General features: G+C 40.6%; 1 protein-coding gene across 4 annotated transcripts in view; it reads left to right on the forward strand.

Annotated features, from left to right (window-relative positions):
• The window catches only part of CLYBL (citramalyl-CoA lyase), a 245,147-nt gene that overhangs the window by 128,876 nt on the left and 90,425 nt on the right, over positions 1–25,846 (forward strand). For all 4 annotated transcript variants that reach the window (XM_049647510.1, XM_049647511.1, XM_049647512.1 and 1 more), the window contains exon 2: positions 16,144–16,330. In XM_049647510.1, the coding sequence (XP_049503467.1) occupies positions 16,144–16,330 (187 nt within the window). The remainder of the gene's footprint in view (positions 1–16,143; positions 16,331–25,846) is intronic.

A 25,846-nucleotide genomic window follows, 5' to 3' on the forward strand; every position in this document is an offset into this window, starting at 1 on the left:
CTTCCGCCTGCCTTCCTTCACTCCCACTTTTCTCATCCACCCCAACTTTCCCGCAGGTCCCAGCTTTCTCCACCTTCTTTTACTTTTCCTCATTCTCTTCCTCTCCCTCATCTCCTTTCAATAGCCTCCCCCCTCCTCTTCCTCCTTGTCTGCTGCTGGACTGGCTAGGCTTAGCCAGTACCGAGCTCTTATCTCCCTTCCTCTTCCTCTCAGAAAAATGGCAATGTTGGGGTACCTGGGTGGCTCAGTTGGTTAAGCATCCCATTTCGGCTCAGGTCATGATCTCCCGGTTTGTGGGTTCATGCCCTGCTTAGGACTCTGCTGACAGCTCGGAGCCTGGAGCCTGCTTCAGATTCTGTGTCTCCCTCTCTCTCTGCCCCTCCCCTGCTTGTGCTCTGTTTCTCTGTCTCTCTCTCTCACAAGAATAAACAAACATTAATTTTTTTTTTTTGAAAAATGACAGTGTTTACCCTCAGAGGTACTGCCAGTTGCCTCAGCCTCACAGGCAGAGCAACTCTGCAAGGTGCCTGTGCCACAGTTAGAAATAAAGACTAATCCATAAGGCATGTAAAGGTGGGTCTCCATTCTCATGGAAAACTTGCCCTCTTCCTTGGGACCCATTAATGGTCACACCATTGTAGGGATTTCTCCTTGGGACTTTTCCCCATACAGGCTGTGAATGTGTGGAGAATCAGAGTTCTGCAGCCACGCCAGGCCCAAGATGCATGCGCAACTGAGGGTCTGCTGGATGCAGAGCTTCTTGTCCACATTTGCTCAGCCCACAGCCCTTACCGAACAAGAGTCCACTGTGGTAGACTCGGTATTAATTGGATACATGATCGATACTGAATTTGATCAATGCATTTGTGTTTATGAAATGATAGCATGGATATGACAAGGAAAACAGATTTGGTAACTTTTGTTTTTCATTGTGGTAAAATATACATAATATACAGTTCTCCATTTTAACTCCTTTAAAGTGGATTGTTCAGTGGCATTAAGGACATTCTCAGTGTTGTGCAGCCATCACCGTCATCTCCAGAACTTATCATCTTCCAAAATGAAACTCTGTATCCATTAAAGAACTCCCCATCCCCCTTCCATCCCCATTCTACTTCCTGTCTCTGAATTTGACTACTCTAAGTACCTCTTATAGGTAGAATCATACAGTATTTGTGCTTTTGTGTCTGGCTTATGTTACTGAGCATAATGAGAATCTTAAATTTTTGACATGGATGTTTGTTTTCTTGTTCTGTGTGAAAAAAGACACCTGTTGTAGGGGTCTCTTGCTTTGCCTTTTGGTTTTCTGATGGTCTGAGGAGGCAGAGATCTGCCCTGAAACAGCATGACACAAACTTTACCAAACTGGGCATAAATACAGACTTTTTCCTCCCTACCACTGCTTTAGGATAAAGTCTGCCCTTTATTCCATCTCCTCCCCTCTGTTTCTGGGGTTCCATGGCAAGGATAGGTTAAAAGGGAGTTCCCTCACTAGTCCCCCTCTTTGTACATGGCACCTCACAATGGCTGAAAGACTGGCCCACAGCCTCTGGGTTGCCCCATCAGTGCCCCCACAGTGGACCACAAACTGCTATCTTGTGTGTCTACTTTGGACACAAAAAACTATTTCTTCATTTCAGTACAAAATGGAGCACTTGATTCAGGTGCGATATAATTGCTTCATGAGAGTTTGCCCTGAAAATGTCTTCTCGGCTTTTCTGAAGTGGGCTGCACGCTTATTTGTATTAGCACCACATGCTAATCTCACGAATGGCCCTGTTCTGCCAATGGGAGAACAAATAGCTGTTCTTTTACTCTCGTGCCCGGGGAAAGCTCCCTCCTTCTCTGTACACTGTTGCCATAGTAACGGAAACAGTTCCTCAGAATAGGGAATCTTTCTGGGCAGTTGGGAACTTAGCAAAGTAAGAACGTAAGTAGGCCTCAGTTATTATAGATGCTTGCATAAATACCTATTAAGTCATAAGCATCGTTGAAATTCATAGGTGAATTTTACTGTCTTTTGTAGGGATGGGAAAATATCGGTTAAGGGGCTCTTATCCTCATTCTAGTTGCAAGCATTCTTCCGTAAGCATCAGAATTGGCATGTGAGGTCAGACCCGTGGGCCATGCAACACGTAACTCAGTTTTTCCCAATGTATGAACTTAGAAGAGGAATGATATAGCTCAATTATACTCCTCCAACCCTTCAAAGGATTGAAGATCCAGCCCCAAGTAGAAGAATCCATCAGGAATCTGTCATATACCTTGGATTTGTGCAGACTTTTCCGTAAGAATTTTTTATTTTACTTTATTATTTTTTTTTAAGTGAGCTCTGTGCCCAGTGTGGGGCTCAAACTCACAAGCCTGAGATCAAGAGTTGCATGCCCTGCTGACCAGCAAGACACCCAAGAAATTTTTATTTTTAACCTTGGTCAGCTCTTAGAGTCAAAATCCCTTTATTTCTTGTTTTCTTTTTTAAAATATTCTATTTTTTAGTAATCTCTACACTAACATGGGGCTTGAACTTACAACCCTGAGATCAAGAGCCTCACGGTCTACTGACTGAGCCAGCCAGGTGTCCTGAGTCAAAATCTCTTTAATTTTTTTTTTTTTTGAATGTTTATTTATTTTTGAAGGAGAGAGAGAGCATGAGCGGGGGAGGAGCAGAGAGAAAGGGAGACACAGAATCTAAAGCAGGCTACAGGTTTTGAGCTGTCAGCACAGAGCCCAATGCAGGGCCTGAACTCAATCCGAGAGATCATGACCTGAGCCGGAGTCAGACATTTAACTGACTGAGGCACCCAGGTACCCCTCAAAATCTCTTTAAAAGAACTTAAAGGGCCGTATCATTTCTGCACAATATCCTAAATAAGAATTTATTGATGTATAATTTTTAAATGATGCCTTGTTTTCTTATTATTTCTTATATTTATGAACAAATGAAAATTTACCATAACTTAAAATTTTTGGAAGGAAATTTCTAAAGGGCACATAAAAGTTCTTTTTCTGAACTGAAGTTATCCAAACTTCAGTAATTACTGGAATCAGTTGCAGCATAAAATGCTTTAAAGTAGTATCTGAGTGGAGATGTAAAATTGGAAAGCAGTATGAGAGTTCCTTAAAAAAATTAAATATAGAATTAATATATGATCTAGCAATTCCACTTCTGGGTAAGTACCCAGAATCATTGAAGGCAGATACTCAAACAGATACTTGTGCACCAGTGTTCATAATAGCATTATTCACAGTAGTACAAAGGTAGAAATAACCCAAAGGTCCACCAACGGGTGAATAGATAAACAAAATGGTACCTCCATACAATGAACTATTATTCAGCCTTAAAAAGGAAGGAAATTCTGCCACGTGCTACAACATGGATGACCCTTGAGGACATTATGCTCTGAAATAAGGCAGACACAAAAAGGCAAATGTATGATTACATTTCTAGGAGGTACCCAGAGTAGTAAAATTCATGAAGACAGAACATAGAATGGTGGTCACCAGGGACTGGGGGAAGGGGAGTAGGGGAGTTAATGTCTAATGGGCATGGAGTTTCAGTTTGGAAAGATAAAATGTTCTGGAGATGGATGGTAGTGATGGCTGCACAATGTACTTCATGCCACTGAATTATATGCTTAAAAATGTTTAAAATGGTGACTCTGGTGTTTATATATTTTGCCTTAATAAAAAAAATTGACATGGCAGGAGTATAAAATGTTAGAATATAGGTCAGCTCCTGGTGGGGAATGCCGATCTTAAAAGATTAATACAATCCATAGACTGTTTCATCATTGTTCAAATAAGGTCATTATAAACTTTCCCCCATGGCTTTACATATCCAGTACCTTTCTTTCTTTTCTTAAGATTTTATTAAGTAATCTCTGCACCCACCATGGGGCTCAAACTCACAACCCTGAAATCAAGAGTCATATTCTCCAACCACTGAGCCAGTCAGGCGCCCCTCCAGTCCCTTTCCATGGCAGCCTTCACTCACAACATCACACCTCTTCTTCTTGAATGTCCAAAACCATGGTATAAAAAGTAAAAAGGGTTGTGCAGGAGCACATGGCAGGCTAGGCAGTCTGCTGCATTGCTGGTGGGAATAGAATTTAGTACCTTTTGGAAAGATAGTTTGGTGAAATCTGCAAAGAGCATTACAAGGGTCATGCCTGCTATCATTTTAGCCTTCTGAGGACAGAGGCTAATGGAAATATGTGGCCTTTTCTCCTTGAACGCTGGGTCCCCAGCCCACCACCCAGCTAGCCCCGAGTCTGTTCTTCCCTGCATTAGCTTACTTATCCTGAGTCCCTCTATATGCGACACACATTGCTGAGAGTACACATATAGGAGTGACACAGACCAGGTACCTGCTCACCAGGATCCTATGCACTGGAGTGTAGAGTTGTATGTGCCCAACAGTAGCTGGGGCTGACTTTGGCAGAAAAAGAATTTCTGAGAGGGGTGTGGGAGAGCCGGCTGGAGAGCCGAGCTTGGAAAACAGGCAGTGACAAACACCTGAGAACACGGCCAAAGTCAGGCCAAGATACCCTCTCCTGCTGCCCTCAGCTCTGACATCTCTGGCCCCGCCATCCTTGGGCACTTGCTATGGCCACCTCCCTCCTTTGCCACTACCGGGATGGGAAAAGTCTTCCCTGTCCTCCATTTTGCCTCAGCCTCTCAAGGCTCCAGTGCCTGTCTGTAGCATCTCAGTGGCCACACTGTGCCATGCATGTTCACCCTTGCTTTTGAGCCCTTGGGTTGTCTACTCCTCATCCACCAAATAGGAAGGATGTTACTATATGGGATACCTGAAATGGAAAAATTCTGTTAGTTCTGTGGAAGAGACAATAAATAGGCAGTAAAAGAAAGACAATAAAAAGTCAACAGGCTGGGGCACCTGGGTGGCTCAGTCAGTTGAGCATCTGACTCTTGATTTCAGCTCAGGTCATGATCCCAGGGTTGTTGGAATTGAGCCCCGTGTCAAGTTCCACACTGAGCGTGGAGCCTGCTTAAGATTCTCTCTCTCCCTCTCTTTCTGCCTCTCCTCTGCTCACCTGCTGTCTTGTGCTCTCTCTCTCAAAATAAATCTAAAAAAAAAAAAGTCAACAGGCCAATAATTAATTCATTTCAAAAGGAGAAAGCCTGTGAAAGGAATAAACAGGAATATGGAGTTGAGAATCAGGAGTTTGATTTAGATAAAGGGGTTGGTGAAGCTTTTGCTGAGGAGGTAACATTTAGACTTGAAGGATGAGAAGGAAACATTCATGCTTGGATCCGGAAGAAGAACCTTCCAGAGAGGTGATAGCATGTGGGAAGGTTCTGAGACAGGCAGGAAAAGTATGGCTCAATCAGGGAACTGGGAACAGATCCCTGTGATGGAGGGTAGTAGCAGAGGGGGATGGGTGGGCTGGCAGCCAGGGGCTTGTTGGCCAGGGTAAGGTATTTAGGTTTTAATGTGAGAACCCCTGAATGCCATTAAAGGATTTGGAGCAGAGGACTATCACGATCGCATTAACATTTGTAAAGGTCCACCCTGACTGTGGTGTGGGGGAGGAGACTGGACAGGGGCAGGGAGGACCTGGGATGATGATGGGGTCTTGGGGCAAGATGGGGAGATACAGTGTGAAGGTGTGTGGAAGGCATGACTGGTTATGTAGGAATTGTTTTCAGGTTCTCCAGAGAAGCAGAGCCAATGGGATATATCTTTGATGTGTGTGTGTGTATAAGTTATACATGTATTATAAGGAATTGGCTCACGCATTTATGAAGGCTGACAGGTCCCAAGATCTGTAGTCAGCAAGTGGGAGGCCCAGGACGGCCAATGTTATAGTTGCAGTCTGAAGGCCAGCAGGCTTGAGACCCACGAAGAATTGATGTCTCAGTCTGAGTCCAAAGGCAGGAAAAGAAACTCATGTCCCAGCTGGAAGGCAGTCAGGTAGGAGGAATTCCTTGTATTTGGATTGAGTGCCAGCCTTTTTGTTCTATTCAGACCTTAACTGATTGGCTAGGGCTCACCCACCTTAGGGAAAGCAGTGTTTTGCTCATTCTACCAATTCTGATGTTAATCTTGTACAGAAACAATTTCACAGACACACCCAGAATGTTTGGCCAAATATCTGGGCACCCATAGGCCTGTTAAATTGACACGTAAAATTAACCATCTTAGTATTATTAAAGTCCTATTATAAAGGCACTGGTAAACAGCTTGAATACATCATTGAATGTATGGTCAATACTGAGGTTGATCAGTACACTAAAATTTTTTGTTTGATAAATTTACTTGAATTTAACAAAATGATTTAGAATTAATTATGTGACCTAAGTTATTATTATCTTTATAATAATTGCTTTTTAACTTGGTTTTGAATTTAAGAAGTGATGTAATGACTTTTAAAAGTCCTGAATCAAGTTCTTATCTTCACTTGGTCAAGTCTCGACTGCCATTTAGATGATTCAAAGAGAGTATTAGATTCTGAACTTAAGGGATCAAAACATTTGTGTTTATGAAATGACAGTAGGGATGTGACAAGGGAAACACTCAGAAGTCCTTCGCCTTCCATGTTTCCAGCTGAGCCTGCCAGCCTGTGGTGCTTGCTGAGGGTCACCCACAGGTGAGGCAAAGTCATCTTAGAGCCGGCTATCAGGGTCAAGGATAAGATGTGGAGTACTCAGAGAGGGTCTCTGGACCTTGGTCCCCATGTTTTGCCCAACATTGGCTTCAGAGAACTTCTGCTTGTGAAAAGAGATCTCTCCAGGCCTCATCCCTCATCCTGCTCTGCCCACCCAACATTCTGGATCTGGACACTTGCCTGCTTTATCGTTGTGCTTTTTCCAGGGATCTGACCCCCTAGTGATAACTAAAAGCAGATCTGGGGTTGAAAGCAGCATCCAGCCAACAGGCCCCAGTCCCTGACCTGTGTGTACTGACATAAACTCCTCCCTTCCCCAGGTCATCCATTGTCAACATTTTCTAACAAAATTTAAATATGATATAATAAAATCTAATTGCTATTTAAAAAACTCCAATTGCTGTATAAACACATTTCACGTAAATAAAAATACATTTGTTAAATAGGCCAACAGTGAGTTGGCCCAGCGTTTGTAAAACTGTCTGATCTACAGGGCTCTTCCTGGAATATGAGTTCATTATAACTTCAAAAGCAAAACAGCATGAGTTTGGACGCTTTGTTAGAGCACTGGTGGGCTCTCAAGAAACGAGAGGCTGGGTGACTGGTATTTGTTAACTTGGGATTCTGTCTGTACTACCTTCAATTTAGTCCTTCTTTTTCAAGATTTGGGAGTTTCCCTTCAGATCTAGTTTGTTGAGTGTTTTTATCATAAAAAAATTGTCAATTGCTTTTTTCTGCATCTGTTGAGATGATCATGTGATTTTTATGAAAACTGTAAATTCGAGTTAAATTGGCTCCAAGGAAGGGGAAATGTGACTCCTTGGAAAATACAGAGTGGATAAGATTTATCAGGATCCCTGGGGCGCCTGGGTGGCTCAATCAGTTAAGTGTCCGACTTGGGCTCAGGTCATGATCTTGCAGTTTGTGAGTTCTAGCCCTGTATCGGGCTCTCTGCTGACAGCTCAGAGCCTGGAGCCTGCCTCAGATTCTGTGTCTCCCTCTCTCTCTGGCCCTCCCCACTCCCTCTCAAAAATAAATAAACATTAAAAAAAAAAAAAAAAAGATTCAGCAGGATACCTGGGTCCAAGTCAGGGGCACTGTAGCAAAACTCAACTGATGCAACCGTTTGGTTGCCTCAGGGGTCATGGGTCATGAGAAACTACTAAGTAGGAGTACAGTGTCGCTCGTCTTGGAGTACTGTTCCTCACTGCATTGCACTGAGGACGAGTAGAAGTTCCTAAAGAGTTGGAGGCCAGGCAGAATCTTCCTCCAGTTTCACCACTTGGACTCCCCCCATCAACCTCCCGGCCAGCAAACTGCGCTCAGCATCCAGAGTAGCTTTGAGTCCTTTTGGTGGTGGAGATTTTGTTTACTTTAAACCCCCGTCCTCTCTCACTCCACTTCCTGGGAGCTCCAGATCCAGCCCCTCAAGCTATCAGAAATAAGAAAACTTCCTTCTCTGTTAACAAAGCAAGCTTATCATTTCACTGTGGACTTGGTCCATACTTAGACTTCACACTTGGACTCTAATTTGAAGCTCCAAGTTGATCAGGGACTTCATGGCTGTTCACTTACCACCACCACCTTCAAGCCCCTGGAGGTGGTGACCACTGATTTAGTGGGTGGGGGATGGTGTAGAACATCATGGTTTCCAAGCAAAGAAAACCACAATGCCTCTCAGCAGTATCATTCCCCAGTCACTTGGGTATTGGGAAATCACACAGTTGGTACTCAACTCGTGGCCTAAATATGGTAGGATTCAATTCTGGCAACTGTTGAAGTCCAACAACCTTCAGTCCTTTCTAGGATCAGTAAGACACTTTGGTTGTACTTGCAAACCCTGCTGCAGAGGTTCCCTCTCTTGGCTGCACTTGGACTCTCCTTGGAAGCTTTCAAGAAACACTGATGCCTGAAACTCACTGTGAGGCTCTGATTTAATTGGGTTAGGGTGTGTGGACTGGGATTTTTTTCTTTTTCTAAGTTCCCCAGGTGATCATAATGTGCAGCCACAGTAGAGACCTCTGTACTAGCCATTAGCTACATAAAGAAACCACCAAGTTGGGTTCAGAAATAACATACCAAATTGCACATCTTAAAGTGGACATTGGCTTAGTTGATTATTACCATTATTTCAAATATTGTCAGCAGTTTGTGTGTTAATTTTCTTTTTAGAAACATTTTTCTTTAAATGTGGATTTTTGATGCATTTTCAGTTATGATCTTATTTTCATAGCATCTGCTTGTATATAATGGTAGCACATGACTCAAGAGAAATTTTTGTTGGAGCAAAATTTCCTGTATTAGGGCAGTGACTGCACATTGGAATCATGTGGCAACGGTCGTCCTCCAACTGGGCTGCATGTCAGAATCACGTAGGGAGCTTTTAGAAGTCCAAGAGCCAGGCTTTATCTCAGACCAATGATGCCAAATTTTCTGTGGCTGGAGCTTTAATGTCAGCATATTTGAAAGTTCCCCAGATGATTTCAAGTAGTTACTACCATGAGGGACAGGAAATTCTCACATGAGGACGGGTAAGAGACCAATAGTGCTGGTCTGCAGTCACACTCATGTAAGTGGCAAGGACTTAGCTCAAATATATGTATTTGAGAGACACTGGCCATATTACCAGTGAATTGAATTTGATTACACTGGGTGAGGTCCAGAACTTGACCATTTTTAAAAGGTCCCTGAGTGATGGCTATATTGAATTCCAGGTGGAAAACCCCTGTAGCATTAGGGATACCTCTAGTTATATTAGTGGCTAATAAAAGTGTATCAGGTGGAGGAGGAAAGGGGGAAAACCAGAACAAGGCCTGGAGGACCCCCTTTCAGCCAGAAGAACCCCTGGACCTGCTGAAGGATATATTACCCCAAAAAATGTCCTTCTGTAGAGAGAACTCACCATAAGGCTACCAGATTTTTTCAATTCATCTTAAGCCCCTATTTTGCATATTGTTTGAATACATTTACATGTTGACTATCAAGAGGCCCTAACTCCAAATATGTAAGATAAAATAAAAGAAGTTAGCTCTTGTCACCTACTGCAATTATATTCATACTCAGTAGTCAGTGCTGAGCACAACTCAAGTAGGGAACAGATTTTGAAACAGCCAGAGATGGGGAAGGAGAGGACATACCAGCGGTACGGGGAGGAAGGAGGCTTGAGGACGGATGCCGAGATGGGCTTTGGCCACCTTCCCAGTGCCAGCCCCCTCCTGGATCTCAGAATCCATGGTAGAACTTAAGCCCAGACCCCCTCTACACCTTTATTCTTTTCATTATTCCAAACAGTTTTGCTGCCTTTGATCTTTTTCCCTTGAGCTTCATTATGTACAGCCTTTAGCCTTCCTGAGCTGCTTGCAGGCCATCCTGTGGGTGCTCTTCCCTGGACCTTCCGGGCATGTCCTTTTTCTTTTGTGGCACCTCCCCACAGTGCTCAGCACAATGTGAGTCAAGGCCACTGTGTACAGTTGTGTGGAGTATGCCCTGATCAGGGGCACTTACAGGGAGGCACGCATTGGGGCTGAGCTTTGACCTGTCTCCATGCACCGAAGCATGCTGCCTCGGGAGCAGAAGGCATCTTTTTACCCTTCCACCTGCTGGAAAGTGTGAGGAGGCACTTTTTTCATATTTGCACAAAGGAACCTGACGTGTGCTGGTGGAGGCCCAGTGCAGGTCCCTCAATGGGTGCTTACGAAGTGCTTACTGAAGGAGTGAGTGAATGAACAAACGAACAAATGAAGGAGCTCAGTGGAAGGCAGGATCGATAAGAGCCATCTAGGTCTAGGTTTATGAGGCCCTAAACTCAGATGTAAAAACTGTGTTTGTGGAAAGGATGGAATAAACACGGAGAAGCAGCAGCAGGCAGTGGGTTGGATTCAAGTTTCCAGGATGGCAAAGGAGAGAGGGAATAAAAATGACCTCCCACCTGTAATGACCACTAAAACGTGACTCTTCCACAAGAAGAATAAGGACAGTGTGTTTGCAAATCAGCCCTACATCCCCACCTCTGGATTGCCAACTGTTTTAGATGGTAAGGTAATGTGTGAGGCCCTTGCTGAACAGGGTGGAAGAGACCTCATCCTGCCCTTCCCTCAGCTCAAGGTCTAGTTGAGGGTGCTGGAGACAAGACTCTCCTGGTGCAGGGCTGTGCTGACCAGCATCACATATGGGTGACAAGCTTCAGATACTCATAGTAGCTGTAAGTGCATGATGCTTTACTGCTTGTGGTGAGTTCTACCCTGTACGAGGTAGCTTGTATATTGCTTCTTGCTGATGAGGAAATTAACACTCGGAGTGACATGGCAGCTTGCTTCTCATCCCATCTTCTGAATGCCAATCACAGGATTGGGTTGAACCATATAAAATTACCATTTTTGTAGGTCAAAAATGGCATTTAGTCCCCAAGTTGCATTTGGTCCATCTTAACACTTTTTTGAGACTTTTCAAATGGTTTTATTGATTTTTTTAAGCCAGTTATAAAACTAATTTTTTTAAAAGGAGTGATGCTGTTTTTAGTAAATATGCAACATAGGAAAAAAGTGTGCAGAAGCAGAAAAATCTTAATCCCCAATTCTATAGTTCAGAGGCATCCCTAATAACATTTTAATGTATTTCCTTTCAGATATTTTTCTTTGCATTTTTTACAAAGTTGAGATGTTATTGCATATATAATGTTACATCTTCTGTTTAAAAATACAATAATTGGGGCACCTGGGTGGCTCAGCCAATTGAGCATCCAGCTTTAGCTCAGGTCGTGATCTCACAGTTCCTGGGTTGGAGCCCCGCTTTGGGTCCCCTACTGTCAGTGTGGAGCCCACTTTGGATCCTCTGTCACCCTTTCTCTCTGCCCCTCCCCTGTTCATGCTCTTTCTCAAAAATAAACAAACATTAAACAAACCAATAGTTATTGTAACATTAAATATTTTTATAAATATAATTCTTAACAATAGCAGCATATTCCATTGAATATACATACTATAATTCATCCAACTTTTAGGCCTGAAGGTTTTCAGTTTCTTAATATTGTACATATCTAGTCTTATTTCTAGTTACTTTCTTAAGATAGATTCCTGTCTATTAGTTCGGTCCAGCAGATACAGCAGGATATCATAGACTGGATGACATAAAAAACAGGACTTTATTTCTCACAGTTCTGGAGGCTAAGAAGTCCAAGATCAAAGCTCTGATAGATTTGGTGTCTGATGAGGACTTGCTTCCTTGTTGTTGGTTGTAGATGTCAGTCTTTTCGCTGTGTCCTCATGTGGCATCGGGGAAGGGAGCTCTCCGGGGCCTCTTTTCTAAGGGCAGAACCCTTAAGACTTAATCGCCTCCCAAAGACCCCACCTCCAAATACACTGGGGATTAGATTTCAGCATACAAATTTGGGGGAGACACATTCAATCTATAAAAGTTCCCAAAAGGAATTTTGTCAAATAACTTGAAGTTACTGGCTCAAAAGGTAGGAAACTTTTAAAGTTTTTTGATTTGTATCATCAATTGCCTTTCCAGAAAGCTTTGTGCTACTTTGATTAACTTTGCCTTGATAGCAGAACCAGTCCTTAACTGGTTCTGGTTTGGTTATGAGTGATAAATCCGATAAGAGTTTAAAGAAGAGAGAGTTTATGTTTATTTATTTATATTTGAGAGAGAGAGAGAGAGAGAGAGAGAGAGAGAGAGAGAGAGCAGGGGAGGGGCAGAGAGAGAGGGAGAGAGAAAATCCCAGCAGGCTCCACACTGTCAGCATCGAGCCCAGTGCAGAGCTTGAATTCACGAACTGTGAGATCATGACCTGAGCCGAAACCAAGAGTTGGACGCTTAACTGACTGAGCCACTCAGGTGTCCCTTAAAGAAGAGAGAGTTTAAAGAATAGTTAAGAAAGGCTCAAGGTTGGAGGGGACCTTGAACTGAACGTGAAGGATCCTTAATGTTCAAATAAACTGAGAAGGAAGATTTTTCCATCAGAAGCACAGCAGAAGCAAAGGTATTCTGGAAACAATGACTGCAGCATGTTGTACAGACAGTCATAATCTAAGTTTCCTAGGGTAGATACTTACTGAGTAGGAATAATGAGCTGTAAGTTGAGGAAAGGAATATCATCTGAGAGTGAACTTAATCATACAGGTAGTGAGGAGCTGTTGACAGTTTTTGAGCAGGGGAAGATATGAGCAAAACACTGTTTTAATGATTGTAAATACTATCCAAGAAACCAAAAACATCATTAACAGTGACAGGAGACTTTTTTTTAAGTTTATTTATTTTTGAGAGAGAGAGAGAGAGTACAAGCAGGGGAAGGACAGAGAGAGGGAGAGAGAGAATCCAAAGCAGGCTCCACACTGTCAGCACAGAGCCTGATGAGGGGCTCAAACCGACAAAGTATGAGATCATAACCTGAGCCAAAGTCAGTCGCTTAACTGACTGAGCCACCCAGGTGCCCTGGCAGGAGATTTCTTAAGTGATCATCTGTTTTAAATTACACTTCAATGTGGTATACAATGGAATGTTAGCCATCAAAAAGAATAAAATCTTGCCATTTGCAATGATGTGGGTGGAGCTAGAGTGTGTTATGCTAAACGAAATCAGAGAAAGATAAATACCGTATGATTTCACTCATATGTGGAATTTAAGAAACAAACCGAGAACATATGGGAAGGTGGGGGGAAGAAGGAGGGGAGAGGGAAACAAATCATAAGAGACTCTTAATGATAGAGAAAAAAACAGGGTTGATGTAGGGAGGTGGGTGGGAGATGGGCTAGATGGGTGATGGGTACTAAGGAGGGCACTTGTGAGGAGTACTGGGTGTTGTATGTAAGTGATGATTCAATGAATTCTCCTGAAAAACCAATATTGCACCATTAACTAAAATATAAATAATTTTTTTAAATAAATAAAATCAGACTTCATATAAACATGTTAGGAATGATTTGCTCTAGAGCTTAGCATATGATGGTGGTATGATTTACAGCATGAGCTATGTCTGGGAGCTCAGTCTTGAGATTCAAATAGTGTAGCTTGGGGGCGCCTGGGTGGCTCAGTTGGTTAAGCATCTGACTTCAGCTCAGGTCATGAGCTCACGGTTCTTGGTTCCAGCCCCACATCAGGCTGTGTGCTGACAGCTTGGAGCCTGGAGCCTGCCTCAGATTCTGTGTCTCCCTCTCTCTCTGCCTTTCCCCTACTCATGCTCTGTCTCTCTGTCTCACAAGAATGAAAAAATGTTAAAAAAAAAAAAATTCAAATAGTGTAGCTTGGAGACCACAGTGGCTGAATCCAAAATGGCAGTCAGAAGCTATTTCCTATGAAGGAAATCTCAGTTTTCATGAAATGAAAGTCAGTTGCCAATGGGACAGAGAAGTCCAGATATTTACTCTGTCAGGTGAAGTGAGAGGTATAGGAAGGACCCATGAAGCTCTTCCCACTAGAGCCGTTCTCATCCTCTCTTTGGGTTTTACACATGTGGTTACAACAAATTATGGTGAAAAGTAATTTTGACTCCCCCCCCCCCCGCCCCCAAGCATTTCCTGGTAAATAAAATTTCATCTCCTTTAAGTGTGTTTTTACAAATTTTAAGGAAATGAATATGTTGCAACTTTTGGTTTCCAGTGTGAATAAGTAAAATGTGATTGTTACTGTTACATAGTTATATTTTCTCCCTTTTTAAAAGATAAACCAGGGGCCCTTGGGTGGCTCAGTCAGTTGAGTGTCTGACTCTTGATTTCCACTCAGATCATGATTCCAGGGTCATGGAATTAAGCCCCACATCAGGCTCTTCACTGAGCCTTAAGCTTGCTTGAGATTCTCCCTCTCTACCTCTGCCCCTCTCCCCAACTTGCGCACGCTCTCTCTCTCTCTCTCTCTCTCTCTCTCTCAAAAAAAAAAAAAAAAAAAAAAAAGAAGCTAGATATTTTCAGTCAATGCAAAATGATGACAGTTCAGTTGTTCTTCAGTTAACTGGCCATAATATATTTTTGTTCATTATATGCTTTATATTAGATAAAGTGTCTTGTAAGACATGTACACTTTTAAAATCCATCTGTATCTCACCATACCTCACACAGTATAGTGCTTTTGCTATGGAAAAATAAGACTAAGACTCAAGTTTTCTAGTGTATTAAGATTGGCCACAAGAAGGAATTGGGGGTCACACATAGAATCGATTGGCCAAAGAGTGAATGATTTTTCTTGAGATTCATTGTCACAAGGCAAAGTAATCATGACAGAATATTACAGCTTTGTAAAATACAGATGGCATTAACTTAGGATAAGTACAGCTGACACGTTTTCGGAAAGGATGATGCAGTTTACTCAGGGCAGAGTAAAACATAGGGCATTTCTGACTTGCTGTGGCTTTAACCTTAACTGGGTGCTTCATGACATATAGCTTGTCTATTATGGGGAGGACTGACTTCATGAATGTATGACCTGCACCATCACACATGGCTCTGTGCTTAGAAGGGTCTGGTGCTTGGTTTGATGGATTTCTGTCACCACCTAAAATTCTTAATAAATTTTGAACAAGGGCCTACATTTTCATTTTACTCTGGGACCAACAAGTTATGTAGCTCGTCCTGAATGTGAAAACTGATTTCACCTTCCTTTACCACATATTATGGGCCAAACCATAGCACCTAATTATGGATCAGGTTAGGAGCGAGGGCTGCAGTGAGCCAAACAAGCTTCTGGCCAACAACTCTTATTTCCACAGGAGGCTAAACTGAGTGCAGTAGGGAATGGAAGGAGAGAGAGAGCAGAGGTCAGAAGCAGGCAGGGGCTACTGATATCCAGACCTAGTTTTCTCATTAAGAACAACAGCATTCTCTATGCCCACCACCACACCTGCCAGGCTCTCGCTAAGCACTTCATGTGCCTTGTTTCCTTTCACTGAAGCCTCTCAATAGTCTGCAAAATTAGTATCGTTTTTATAGATGAAGCACCTGAAGTTTTCAGTGATGAAGTTGGCCACCATTCCAGAGCTAGTAATGATCTTTTCTCATTCGTTATCTATTCTGCTCACTTAAGAAGTGGCCAGCCATCCTTGTCTGTTGTTAACATTGAACTTGAATCACTTCTTTGCCTACTTTAGACTCACTGGCAGAGAGAGGGCCATACACTAATGCTTAACATAGGTTGTTTATTTTCTGTTTTTAGTTTCATATAATTGAAGATAGTAATGTTATTTGGGACCTTCTGGATATAAATTTCCTTTCTTTTTGTCCATGGGTACTATCTAGAAAATATACTAATATTGGAAGTGTTTTTCCAAGATGAAATTGGTACACACTTCTTTTCTCTGAAGATTGTCTCAATAAACAGTGCTATATATTTTTTAAACTTCAGCCAAAATGACATTTTGTTTCTTGGTTATTTCTGTTGTTGTTCTCCTAGTTGTGCTGTGTGATTGTGATCTGCTGAAATTAGCTTATCACGTTTTTGGTTTTAATTTTGCATTAAAATAAGGTTTTGCAAAAATTCATAAATAGATCCTATTTTAGACTAACACCAATTATGTCTCCTGCAGGAAACCACTTCTGGCAGCTGATGTGCCCAGGCTTGGATACAGTTCCTCCTCCAATCACAAGTACATTCCCCGGAGAGCAGTGCTCTATGTACCTGGAAATGATGAAAAGAAAATAAAGAAGATTCCCTCCTTGAATGTAGATTGTGCGGTGCTCGACTGTGAGGATGGTGTTGCTATGAACAAAAAGGTAATAGCATGATTTTTCCTTAAGATGGGAAAAAGCAATGGATTGCAATTTGGTGCTGTCTTGGTAGCATTGCTCATTAGTTGGAAAGATTCTACCATACTCACCTTTTGCTCTTTACTAATATATTCTTGATCAAGCCCTCATAGGGGTTTTGAATATGTCTCTTTTCTCCAAGACAAAGGAAGAACCCAACCAGTGTATACCTTCAGTATATGTGACTATGTGTATATATTGATAAAGAGATAGACACTGAATCCATTGTGGCTATGATATTTACCAGTTTGGGTAAATTATTTAATCTGAAATTTGTGTTGTAAATTTTTAGAGCAGTAAGACACAATGTGGAATTCATGTCTTTTTAATATTGAGTAATGGCCTTATCGCTTCTGGGATAAGTGCCAAGAAAATAAAAGATAGTCTTCTATGAATAAGTCACCATTTTCCCTACTTAATTTAAGGGAAGCTACACACAGAACCTTAGGGTTGCAGCTTTAGGCTGATTTCCTCATGGCCTGACCACAGAACTGAGCCTTAAAATATATCCAGTTGTAAACAGGTACAAAAGGTTCTTACTGGGTGGTAGCAGAGTGGGTGCTTTTTGCTTCATTTGGTTTACTTAACTTTATTTTCCAGCTTTTTATAATGAACATGGATTTATTCAGTAATTAGGTGAAATAATTAGGTGTAAATCATTGTAACAATAATTTATGTTTGGAACTTTTTAAGTTAAAAACATGTTTTTACTTGACCTTTGTCTGTCCCTAGACAGTGAGGCTGTCTGGGAATAGATTGTGGGGCTCGGGGACAGAGGGAGTTGGCCATCTGGATTCATGCCTATCTGGATACTTTCTTGTCTTAAATGATCTGAAATAGCATGGCCGTACTGTACAACTTTCTTGATTAATTGCCCTCCTTGGAGATTCTAGCAAATATTTGCCTTAATTAAAAAAAAAAAAAGAGAAGAAGTTAATTTCTAGCATCTTCCTAATGGTCAAAGCAAGACTTTCCAAGTATTTGGAAAAGGATTAGAACGAGCGTGTGGAATCTAAAGCGTCTCCTCAACATCTTTGGCATGCCCCAAGGAAAATACAATTAATCTTCTTTCTCCCAGAGATTAAGGTAAATAGGCCTTTTCTTGAAGGATATAATGTGCTTCCAGTATGCTCCCTTCCAAAACTCATGTAGTGCACTCTAAGATTAGATACTAAATTGTAATTTCAGTTCTGTGTGACCCAGGGCAATTCACTTTACTTCTTTGCCTCCATTTCTTATCTATACTGTGGGATGACAAAATCTTCTTTTGTCAGGGACAGGGATTATTATGAGGAAGAAGTTTGATAAAATGCCTGGGAGTAGCTTGATTTCCTATAGGAAATAGATTAGATAAATCCTGTAGTAATCATGATTAGAGGGGAATTTATTTTAGCATGTAGCACAGTGAGCCATTAGGTGCCCTGATAAACTTCTAATTATAGTCTTCACAAATCTTGAGGCTATCTTCCCGTATCCACCAGAGGATGTTTCCTTCCACCCAGATAAGTTTGAAATATGGTCCATTATTGCCTCACATTTTCTTACTGTTCACTGGTGTTCTCAAGCTCATCCTTGTACCCAGAGCCACTTCTTAGGAGGAAACTAAGGGAAGGGGAGGGAAGAATTCATGATGAGTGAGACGTGCCCGCCATCTTTGCGTCTGTATCCAGACAGTGTCTTCATCAGGACGCTTCAGTTCTCTTAATGCAGTTAAACTTTCCATTAATTGCTAGACACACTGTTTTATGCATGCTGAGCTTGGGAGTCAGTTGAATTTCCCTTTCTTACCACAGAAAGTTCTGGCGAACCAGGCTAGTGCTTGTAAAAAATGTTTTCTTAAACTCTCTGTCCAGGACTTAATTTTATCTCATATATGTTATTTCCTAGCTTTTTGGATTTTGATTTTATTATCCATCATTAATAGCATTTGAGAATTTGACAGGCATTTAACAAGTTTCTGATGGAAATGTTGAAGAGGTTGGAGCCAAGTGTTGAACAAGCATGCAACTAGAAGCTTCTGATCATGTTTTATTTATTTATATAGTGCTGACTGACATCCAGGCACTGTTCTAAGGGCTTTAGTTTCATAAACAACCCAGTGAGGTGCTACTGTTATACTCCTTCTACAGATAAGGAAACTGAGGCATGGAGAGGTCAGTTTCATGGATCAATACTGTGAATATGGTCATTCAATCACCCAACTTTCCTAAAATCCAATCTTTTCATGAGGATATTATGAGAGATTTTTATCTAATGCTGTTTCAAAATGAAGATACCATCCCAATTTACCGGCCTAGAAATACCTTCTCCCCCTGAACCTTGCCAGAAAAATGAGGTTAAGTAGATGAGACTTGATCTTGAAGAACCTGTATCAGTACCTAGTTGTTACCGTCTTCTTTTTGAAGTGCTGGAGATAGAAAAGTAGTTAATAGCCTGCTTAAGATTCTCTCTATCCCTCTCCCTCTGACCCTCCCTTACTCTCTTTCTCTTTCAAAAAAAATTCATTTCAGATATTCTTTTTTTATTTTGTTCTAATTATAGTTTTGCTAAAGTCAACTGTTACTGTCTAATCAATATTTTTCCAGTATTAGAACTTAGTTGCTTCATTTTATATCTCAATTTATTTCTTTTTTATTAATAGGCTAATTCAATATTTCATTTGATTGACACTGTGGAGTATGGGCTTGTAATGAAAACAATAAGAGTTCTACAGAGCAGTTTATAAGTGTATAATACCTTCCAGCAGGCTCTAATCCTGTCCTGCTAATCCAATTTGTGTTTAAGTAGCTCCTTCATGTCAAGGATGGCACTACCAGCTCACCTTCCCAAGTATGGATGATGAAAAGACTGTCTCCACACCCCTCTTATCTTTTTCTTTTCATTGTTAAATGCATGAGGAGATATAGGACTGCATAAGCCACTGCTTGCTGGGACACAGTGAAAATAAGCCAAGTAAGGCACAAATTGGTGAATCTCCATGACACTTGGGCAACACCAAGAAAGTAGGAGTGGAATAAAGAGAGACAGGATTCCAGGACTGCTATTTTAGTTGAGTAAATATTTAAGGAAATATTTAAATATATTTAATATGTAAGTTTAAATATGTAAATTTAGATACTCAATACTCAGGCACTGTGACAAGGAGAGGAACCAAGATGACTGCATGATCCCCAACATGGAGGACTCAAAGACTGGTGGTGAGACACGCAAAATGTAAATAATTATAATCTAACCAGATAGGTCTATAAGAACATATATTTTTTATTACCATTTGGCTCTAAGTATTTTTTTTAATGTTTATTTATTTTGAGAGAGAGAGACAAAGAGTACACACATGTGCAGTGGAGGGAGGGGCCGAGAGGGAGAGAGAGAATCCTAAGTGGGTCCATGCTGTCAGCACAGAGGCCGACTTGGGGCTCAATCCCACAAACCCTGGGATCATGACTTGAGCCGAAACCAAGAGTTGGACACTTAAATGACTGAGCCCCAGGTTCTAAGTACTTTTTAATTTGCATTTTGATCTCTTGCTTGAGCCAGGAGATACTAAAGAGTGCTTCCCAAACTCCCTGTGGTGAAGAACCAATTTGGTTATTTTTATTTGTTGTTGTTACTTTATTTCATTTTTAAGCATTTGTAATCTATTGCAGATGGATACTTTTATAAAATACAAAAAAAATGAATTTCTAGAAAAATTAAATGTTGCTTGGGTGTCATAGCATTGTCAAGTACTATGGAAGTTTCTAAATTCGTACCCCCGCCCCCCCCATTTCATACTTACCTCCTAGTGTCATGGTCATGATCAGAGTTTGTGGACCCAGAGTGGTCTGCAAACCACCGTTTGAGTAGCAGGGACTAAGAATTTTTAAATTTTCAAGCATATGAGAGATTTCTTATTTATTCTTCTATTGCTTACCTCTATTGCATGATGATTAGAGAAGGTGATTTGAATGGTGCTGATTTTTAAAAATTTGTTGAGTTCTGGGGTGCCTGGGTGGTTCACTTGGTTAAGCGTCTGACTCGGGTTTAGCTCAGGTCGTGATCTCATGATTCATGATTTCAAGCCCTGAGTCAAGCTGTCAGCACAGAGCCTACTTGCAATTCTCTCTCTCCCTCTTTCTTTCTGCCCCTCCCCTGCTCACTCTCTCTGTCTCTCTAAGAAAGGAAGGAAGGAAGGAAGAAATTTGTTGAGTTCTGCTTTACATGAGCCATTTTTGTAACTGTTCCATGTGTGCTTAAGAAGAATGTGTTGTTTCTGTTTAGTAGACTAGAGTTCTATATATTTTTCCATTAGACCAAACTTGTTAATTATGTTGTTCAAATGTCCAAATCTTTACTGACTTTTATGTGCTTGATATATCAATAAGTGAGAAGCTAGTTGAAATTTAGCCTCCAGTAGAGAATTTACCAGTCTCCCCCTATAGTTCTATCAATTTTTGCTGCTGGTAGTTTGAGCCTATGTTATTGGGTATATAAAAATAAGTATTATTATATCTTCCTTTTATATTGAATCATTTATAATTATGCACTGACCTTCTTTATCCTCTAAAATGCTTTTGCTTCAAAGTTTCTGTGGTCTGGGGCACCTAGCCAGTCAAGCAACCCACTCTTGATTTTGGCCCAGGTCATGGCTCATGGTTGTGAGATTGGGCCCTGGGTCCACTTTGCACTGAGAGTATGGAGACTGCTCAGGATTCTCTCTCTCCTTTTCTCTCTGCCCCTCCCCCACTTGCACGGGCTTGTGTGCACATGCTCTCTCTCTCTCACTCTCTTTCTCTCAAAATAAATAAACATTAAAAATAAATAACGTTTCTTGGTCTGATATGAATACACCATGTTTCTTTTGGTTAGCATCTGCCCAGTGTATTGTTTTTAGCCTTTTGCTTTCAACCTTTCCATATCGTTATGTTTTAAATATGTCTCCTATTGTTTTTAAAATTTTTATACCCATGTGGACAATCTGTGTCTTCTAACTGGAACATTAATCGACTTATTTTCTTTTTGTTTTTTTTTTTTAAGTAATCACTACACCCAACACAGGGCTCAAAGTCTCATGACCCCAAGATTAAGAGTCACATACTCTTCCAACTGAGCCAGCCATGCGCCCCTTCACTTATGTTTAATGTAGTTACTGATAAATTTAGATTTATTATTTTTTTAACGTTTATTTATTTTTGAGACAGAGACAGAGAATGAATGGGGGAGGGTCAGAGAGAGGGAGACACAGAATCTGAAACGGGCTCCAGGCTCTGAGCTGTCAGCACAGAGCCCGACATGGGGCTCAAACTCACGGACCACGAGATTATGACCTGAGCCAAAGTCGGCCGCCCAACCGACTGAGCCACCCAGGCGCCCCAATAAATTTAGATTTAAATATACCATTACTTTTTGCCCTATTTTTCTCACTTATTTATTTTCTCATCTTTTCTGCCTTTTAAAGATAATTTTACTTTTTTGGTTTGTTTTCTTACTCCATGTTCTTCTTTTCATTTAGAACTTATGACTGTATTTCTAACTTTTATTGGTTACTCTTGAAATTTTACCAGGGTACTTAATGAAGCCTAAAATTTACCTGTTAATTCTTGTTCCTGGACAACACAAGAATTTTAGAAAACTTTAAATCCAGTCATCTCCCTTACAATTGATGTTATTTTTGCTTAGTATTTCAATTATATCTTTCTAATCGCACAAATTTCATATTATTACTATCATTATTTTATATATACAATTTTTATTTAGATTATTAACCTATATGCATTTTTTTAATGTTTACTCATTTTTGAGAGAGAGAGTGTGCATATGCATGTGCACATGAGCAGGGGAGGGGCAGGGGGGGGGGACAGAGGATCTGAAGTGAGCTCTGCACTGACAACAGAGAGTCCAATGTGGGGCTTGAACTCACCAACCAGGAAATCATGACCTGAGCGAAGTCAGATGCTTAATCGACTGAGCCACCCAGGCACCCTGAGATTAACCTGTGTGTATATATTATCACTTCTTTACCTCTCTCATTATTCCTTCTTTTACATCTCAGACCTTCTTTCCAGGTCATCTTTCTTTCTCCTGATGTGCCCCTTTCAGAATTTCCCTATAGCAAAGGTTTGTTGATGGTGAACTCACGGTTTTTATTTATTTGAAAATGTCTTTGTTGTTTGGCTAAATAGAGAAATCTAGATTGACAGTTATTTTCTCTCAGAACTTTGAAGATATTATTTCATTATCTTCTCATTTCTATTGTTGCTATTGGGAATGCCACTGCCAGTCTAAAAACAAGGTTACTTGCCTCTTCTTCTTTGGCTGCTTTTTTTTTTCTTTTTAATGTTTATTAATTTTTGAGAGGGAGACAGAGCACGAGCAGGAAGGGGCAGAGAGAGAGGGAGACCCAGAATCCGAAGCAGGCTCCAGGCTCTGAGCTGTCGGCACAGAGCCCAATGCGGGGCTCAAACTCCCGAGCCATGAGATCATGACCTGAGCTGAAGTCAGACACTCAACCGACTGAGTCACCCAGGTGCCCCTTCTTTGGCTGCTTTTAAGATCTTCTTGTCTTTGGTGTACTGAAGTTTACTAAAATAATGATGACATGTTGGCTTATTCCTCCTTCCCTTCTTTCTCCTTTTCCTTCCTTTACTAAGTATAAGTTGTTTTTCCTATGTTTATAGATTCATGTCTTTTATCAGTTCTATAAAATTTCCACCGTTAACAATTCAGATGGTGCTTCTATTCCAGTCTTTCTATTCTTTCCTTCAGAGATGCCAAGTAGACCTATTTAAGAGCTTTTCATTCTATCCTCCTCGTTTCTTAGTGTCTTTTCACATTTTCTGTCTTCGTTTCTGTCTATGCTACACTGCTGGTTAGTTCTTCATATCTTACCAACACTACTAATTCTCTTCAGTGTGTTTTATCTATTTTACGTATCCTCTGAGTTTTTAATTTTAATTGTTATATTTTTCATATCTAGAAGTTCTATTTGATTTTTTTTCATACCTACTTGGTATATTCTGAATCTATTTCAATTATTTTGCCTTTAAATCACTTTTTGTTGTTCACTGATTCATACTCATGATATGAACCCATCCATATTGATAGGAATTATTCTTGGGAATCCTAACGGCCTAGAGTGGGAAAGTTTTCCTTCAAGGATAATTTGTGTTTGCTTTTGCTGGGAGTCAGGGATATTACTGATTTGAAGCCTCAGTTTGTTCTCCCCCACTTTACAGTGATTTCAGACTTAGTATCCTGATACTAGGTCTGATACAGGTATTTAGTTCCAAGCTTTCTTATTTTTCTGACGTTTCGTAAATCAGAAGTTAACTCAGTTTTGTTGTTGTAGTTGTTTTACATTGGCCTCTGGAAAATTCCCTTAACGTTCTTATGAGCCCAGCAATGTATTAAAAAGTACTTTTATTGAAATGTATCCATTTTATGGTTGGATGGCTCTTTAGAGAATGTCGTTTGCCATATTACCAAAGTAAAGTACCCATCCTTTAAAAATTTTATCAGGGCCCTTGGGTGGCTCAGTCGGTTAGGCATCCAACTTCGGCTCGGCTCAGGTTATGATCTCACAGTTTGTGAGTTTGAGCCCCACATCAGGCTCTGTGCTGACCACTCAGAGCCTGGAGCCTGCTCTGGATTCTGTGTCTCCTTCTCTTTCTCCCCCTCCTCCACTTGTGCTCTGGCTGTCTCTCAAAACTAAATAAACATTTTTTAAAATTTTAAAAATGTTTAAATTATAAACTTGAAAAGAATCTAAGTCTAAACTTGATTAGACTTAAATTATAAACTTGAAAAGCCGAAAATTCATTTTTACACATAAAAAGTCAAATAGTTTTGAAATAAAGCAGCCCCTAAACATCATTCCATTTCTCCTCTCCAGAGGCAGTGCATTTTATCTCTTCTAGCTTATTCTTGTGGCATTTATTTCCCTATCTCTAAGTGATACACTTCTTGACTTATTTTTTCAGTTTCAGGCATGATATTGACTCCTTGCTATAGGATTTGCCCGCACCACCACCACCCTTACTACTATATGTGAATTTCCTCATCCCTCAATTATCCAATAAAATTATATATAACTTTGATAAGATTAGTATCTAGTGTAAAAACTATTTGGAGTTTAACTATGTAGCAGTAAGCTGATTACCTTTTTTCTCTGCCAACCTACCCTGCAGTTTGTAGGGTAATATAGGTCCCAGGTAGGTTTTTGTTTACCCTGAAGTTTGTAATTATTTTTTTTTCCTCTGATTTTGTTTTGTATTCAGTTCTCACTAATTCAAAACTCACCTCTTCACTAATTATCTAAATCTTTTCTAAATATGTTCAGAAGCATTCAGTATTTTGTTTCATCTTTTTGGGGAAATGTCTCCTTGTGTCTTCTGATCCCTTATAGTTGTTCCTAAGAGAAAGTTCCCTTCTGAAGGACAAAAGCAACTTATATGAACATAATATCATTTTGTTTTTCTAATTTGATTTGTAAGTAGTGGAGATGTGTTAGGATTTTATGGTCATGTGGGGTCTTTACTTAGCCTTTAAGAAGCCAAAGAAGGCCTGAATTGTAATTTAAGGAAGGCCTTTCTGTGGGAACCTAAGGTAATAAAATCTGGGATGTCACTTGTGGGCACCTTGATTTGATACCAGCAGCCCAGTCAGTGGAAAGGGTAGGGGATTTGGCAACAGAAAACATATTGAAATGTCCTAATTTTAACACTATCTGACCAGGAAACTCGAGTCTCAAATTTCAAGAACCTCTGTGTCCTTATCTGGCCCATGAGATATGCGGTAATGAAACCTGCACCACATACCACAAGACCAGCTGTGAGGCTCAAATAGAAAAGCACTTTGTAAACTCTCGAGTGCTATATAAATATTTGTTTAAGTAGTGGTATCATTCTTAAAGGAATAAAATTTAGAAAATTTAGAATAGATAGCATATTCCTTAAGATGATTTTTTTCACATAGAAGAATGTAATTTGACAGTTAAGAACACAGATATTAGAGCCATACTGCCTATATCTGGATTCTGGTAACAGCTTGTCCTAATAGTGTGACCTTAAGCAAATTATTCTACTTCTCTGTGCCTCAATTTTCCCTCTGTAAGCACTGTATGAGTGTTTGGTAAATATCTAAAGAGCAATTGTCTTAACTATACTCCTGGCCAAGGGCCTGATGCATCAATTCAAGTCTCCTTATAATGCCAAGTTTCACTGGTATTGATTCACACCTTAGATTCTTGATTTTTGTAGGGTAATATAGGTCCCAGGTAGGTTTTTGCTCTAGATGTGATGGAGTTTGCCAATTTTGCTATTTTTTTAAACCTTCCTCTAAAAATGGTAGACAGGGCACCTGGGTGGCTCAGTCAGTTAAACAGCCAACTCTTGATTTTGGCTCAGGTTATGATCTCCCAGTTTGTGAAATTGAGCCCCACATGAGGCTCTGCAATGACAGTGTGGAGCCTGCTTGGGATTCTCTCTCTCTCTCTCTCTCTCTCTC

The sequence above is a fragment of the Panthera uncia genome (assembly GCF_023721935.1).
Source record: "Panthera uncia isolate 11264 chromosome A1 unlocalized genomic scaffold, Puncia_PCG_1.0 HiC_scaffold_16, whole genome shotgun sequence".
In the NCBI taxonomy this organism is placed as follows: Eukaryota; Metazoa; Chordata; class Mammalia; order Carnivora; family Felidae; genus Panthera; species Panthera uncia.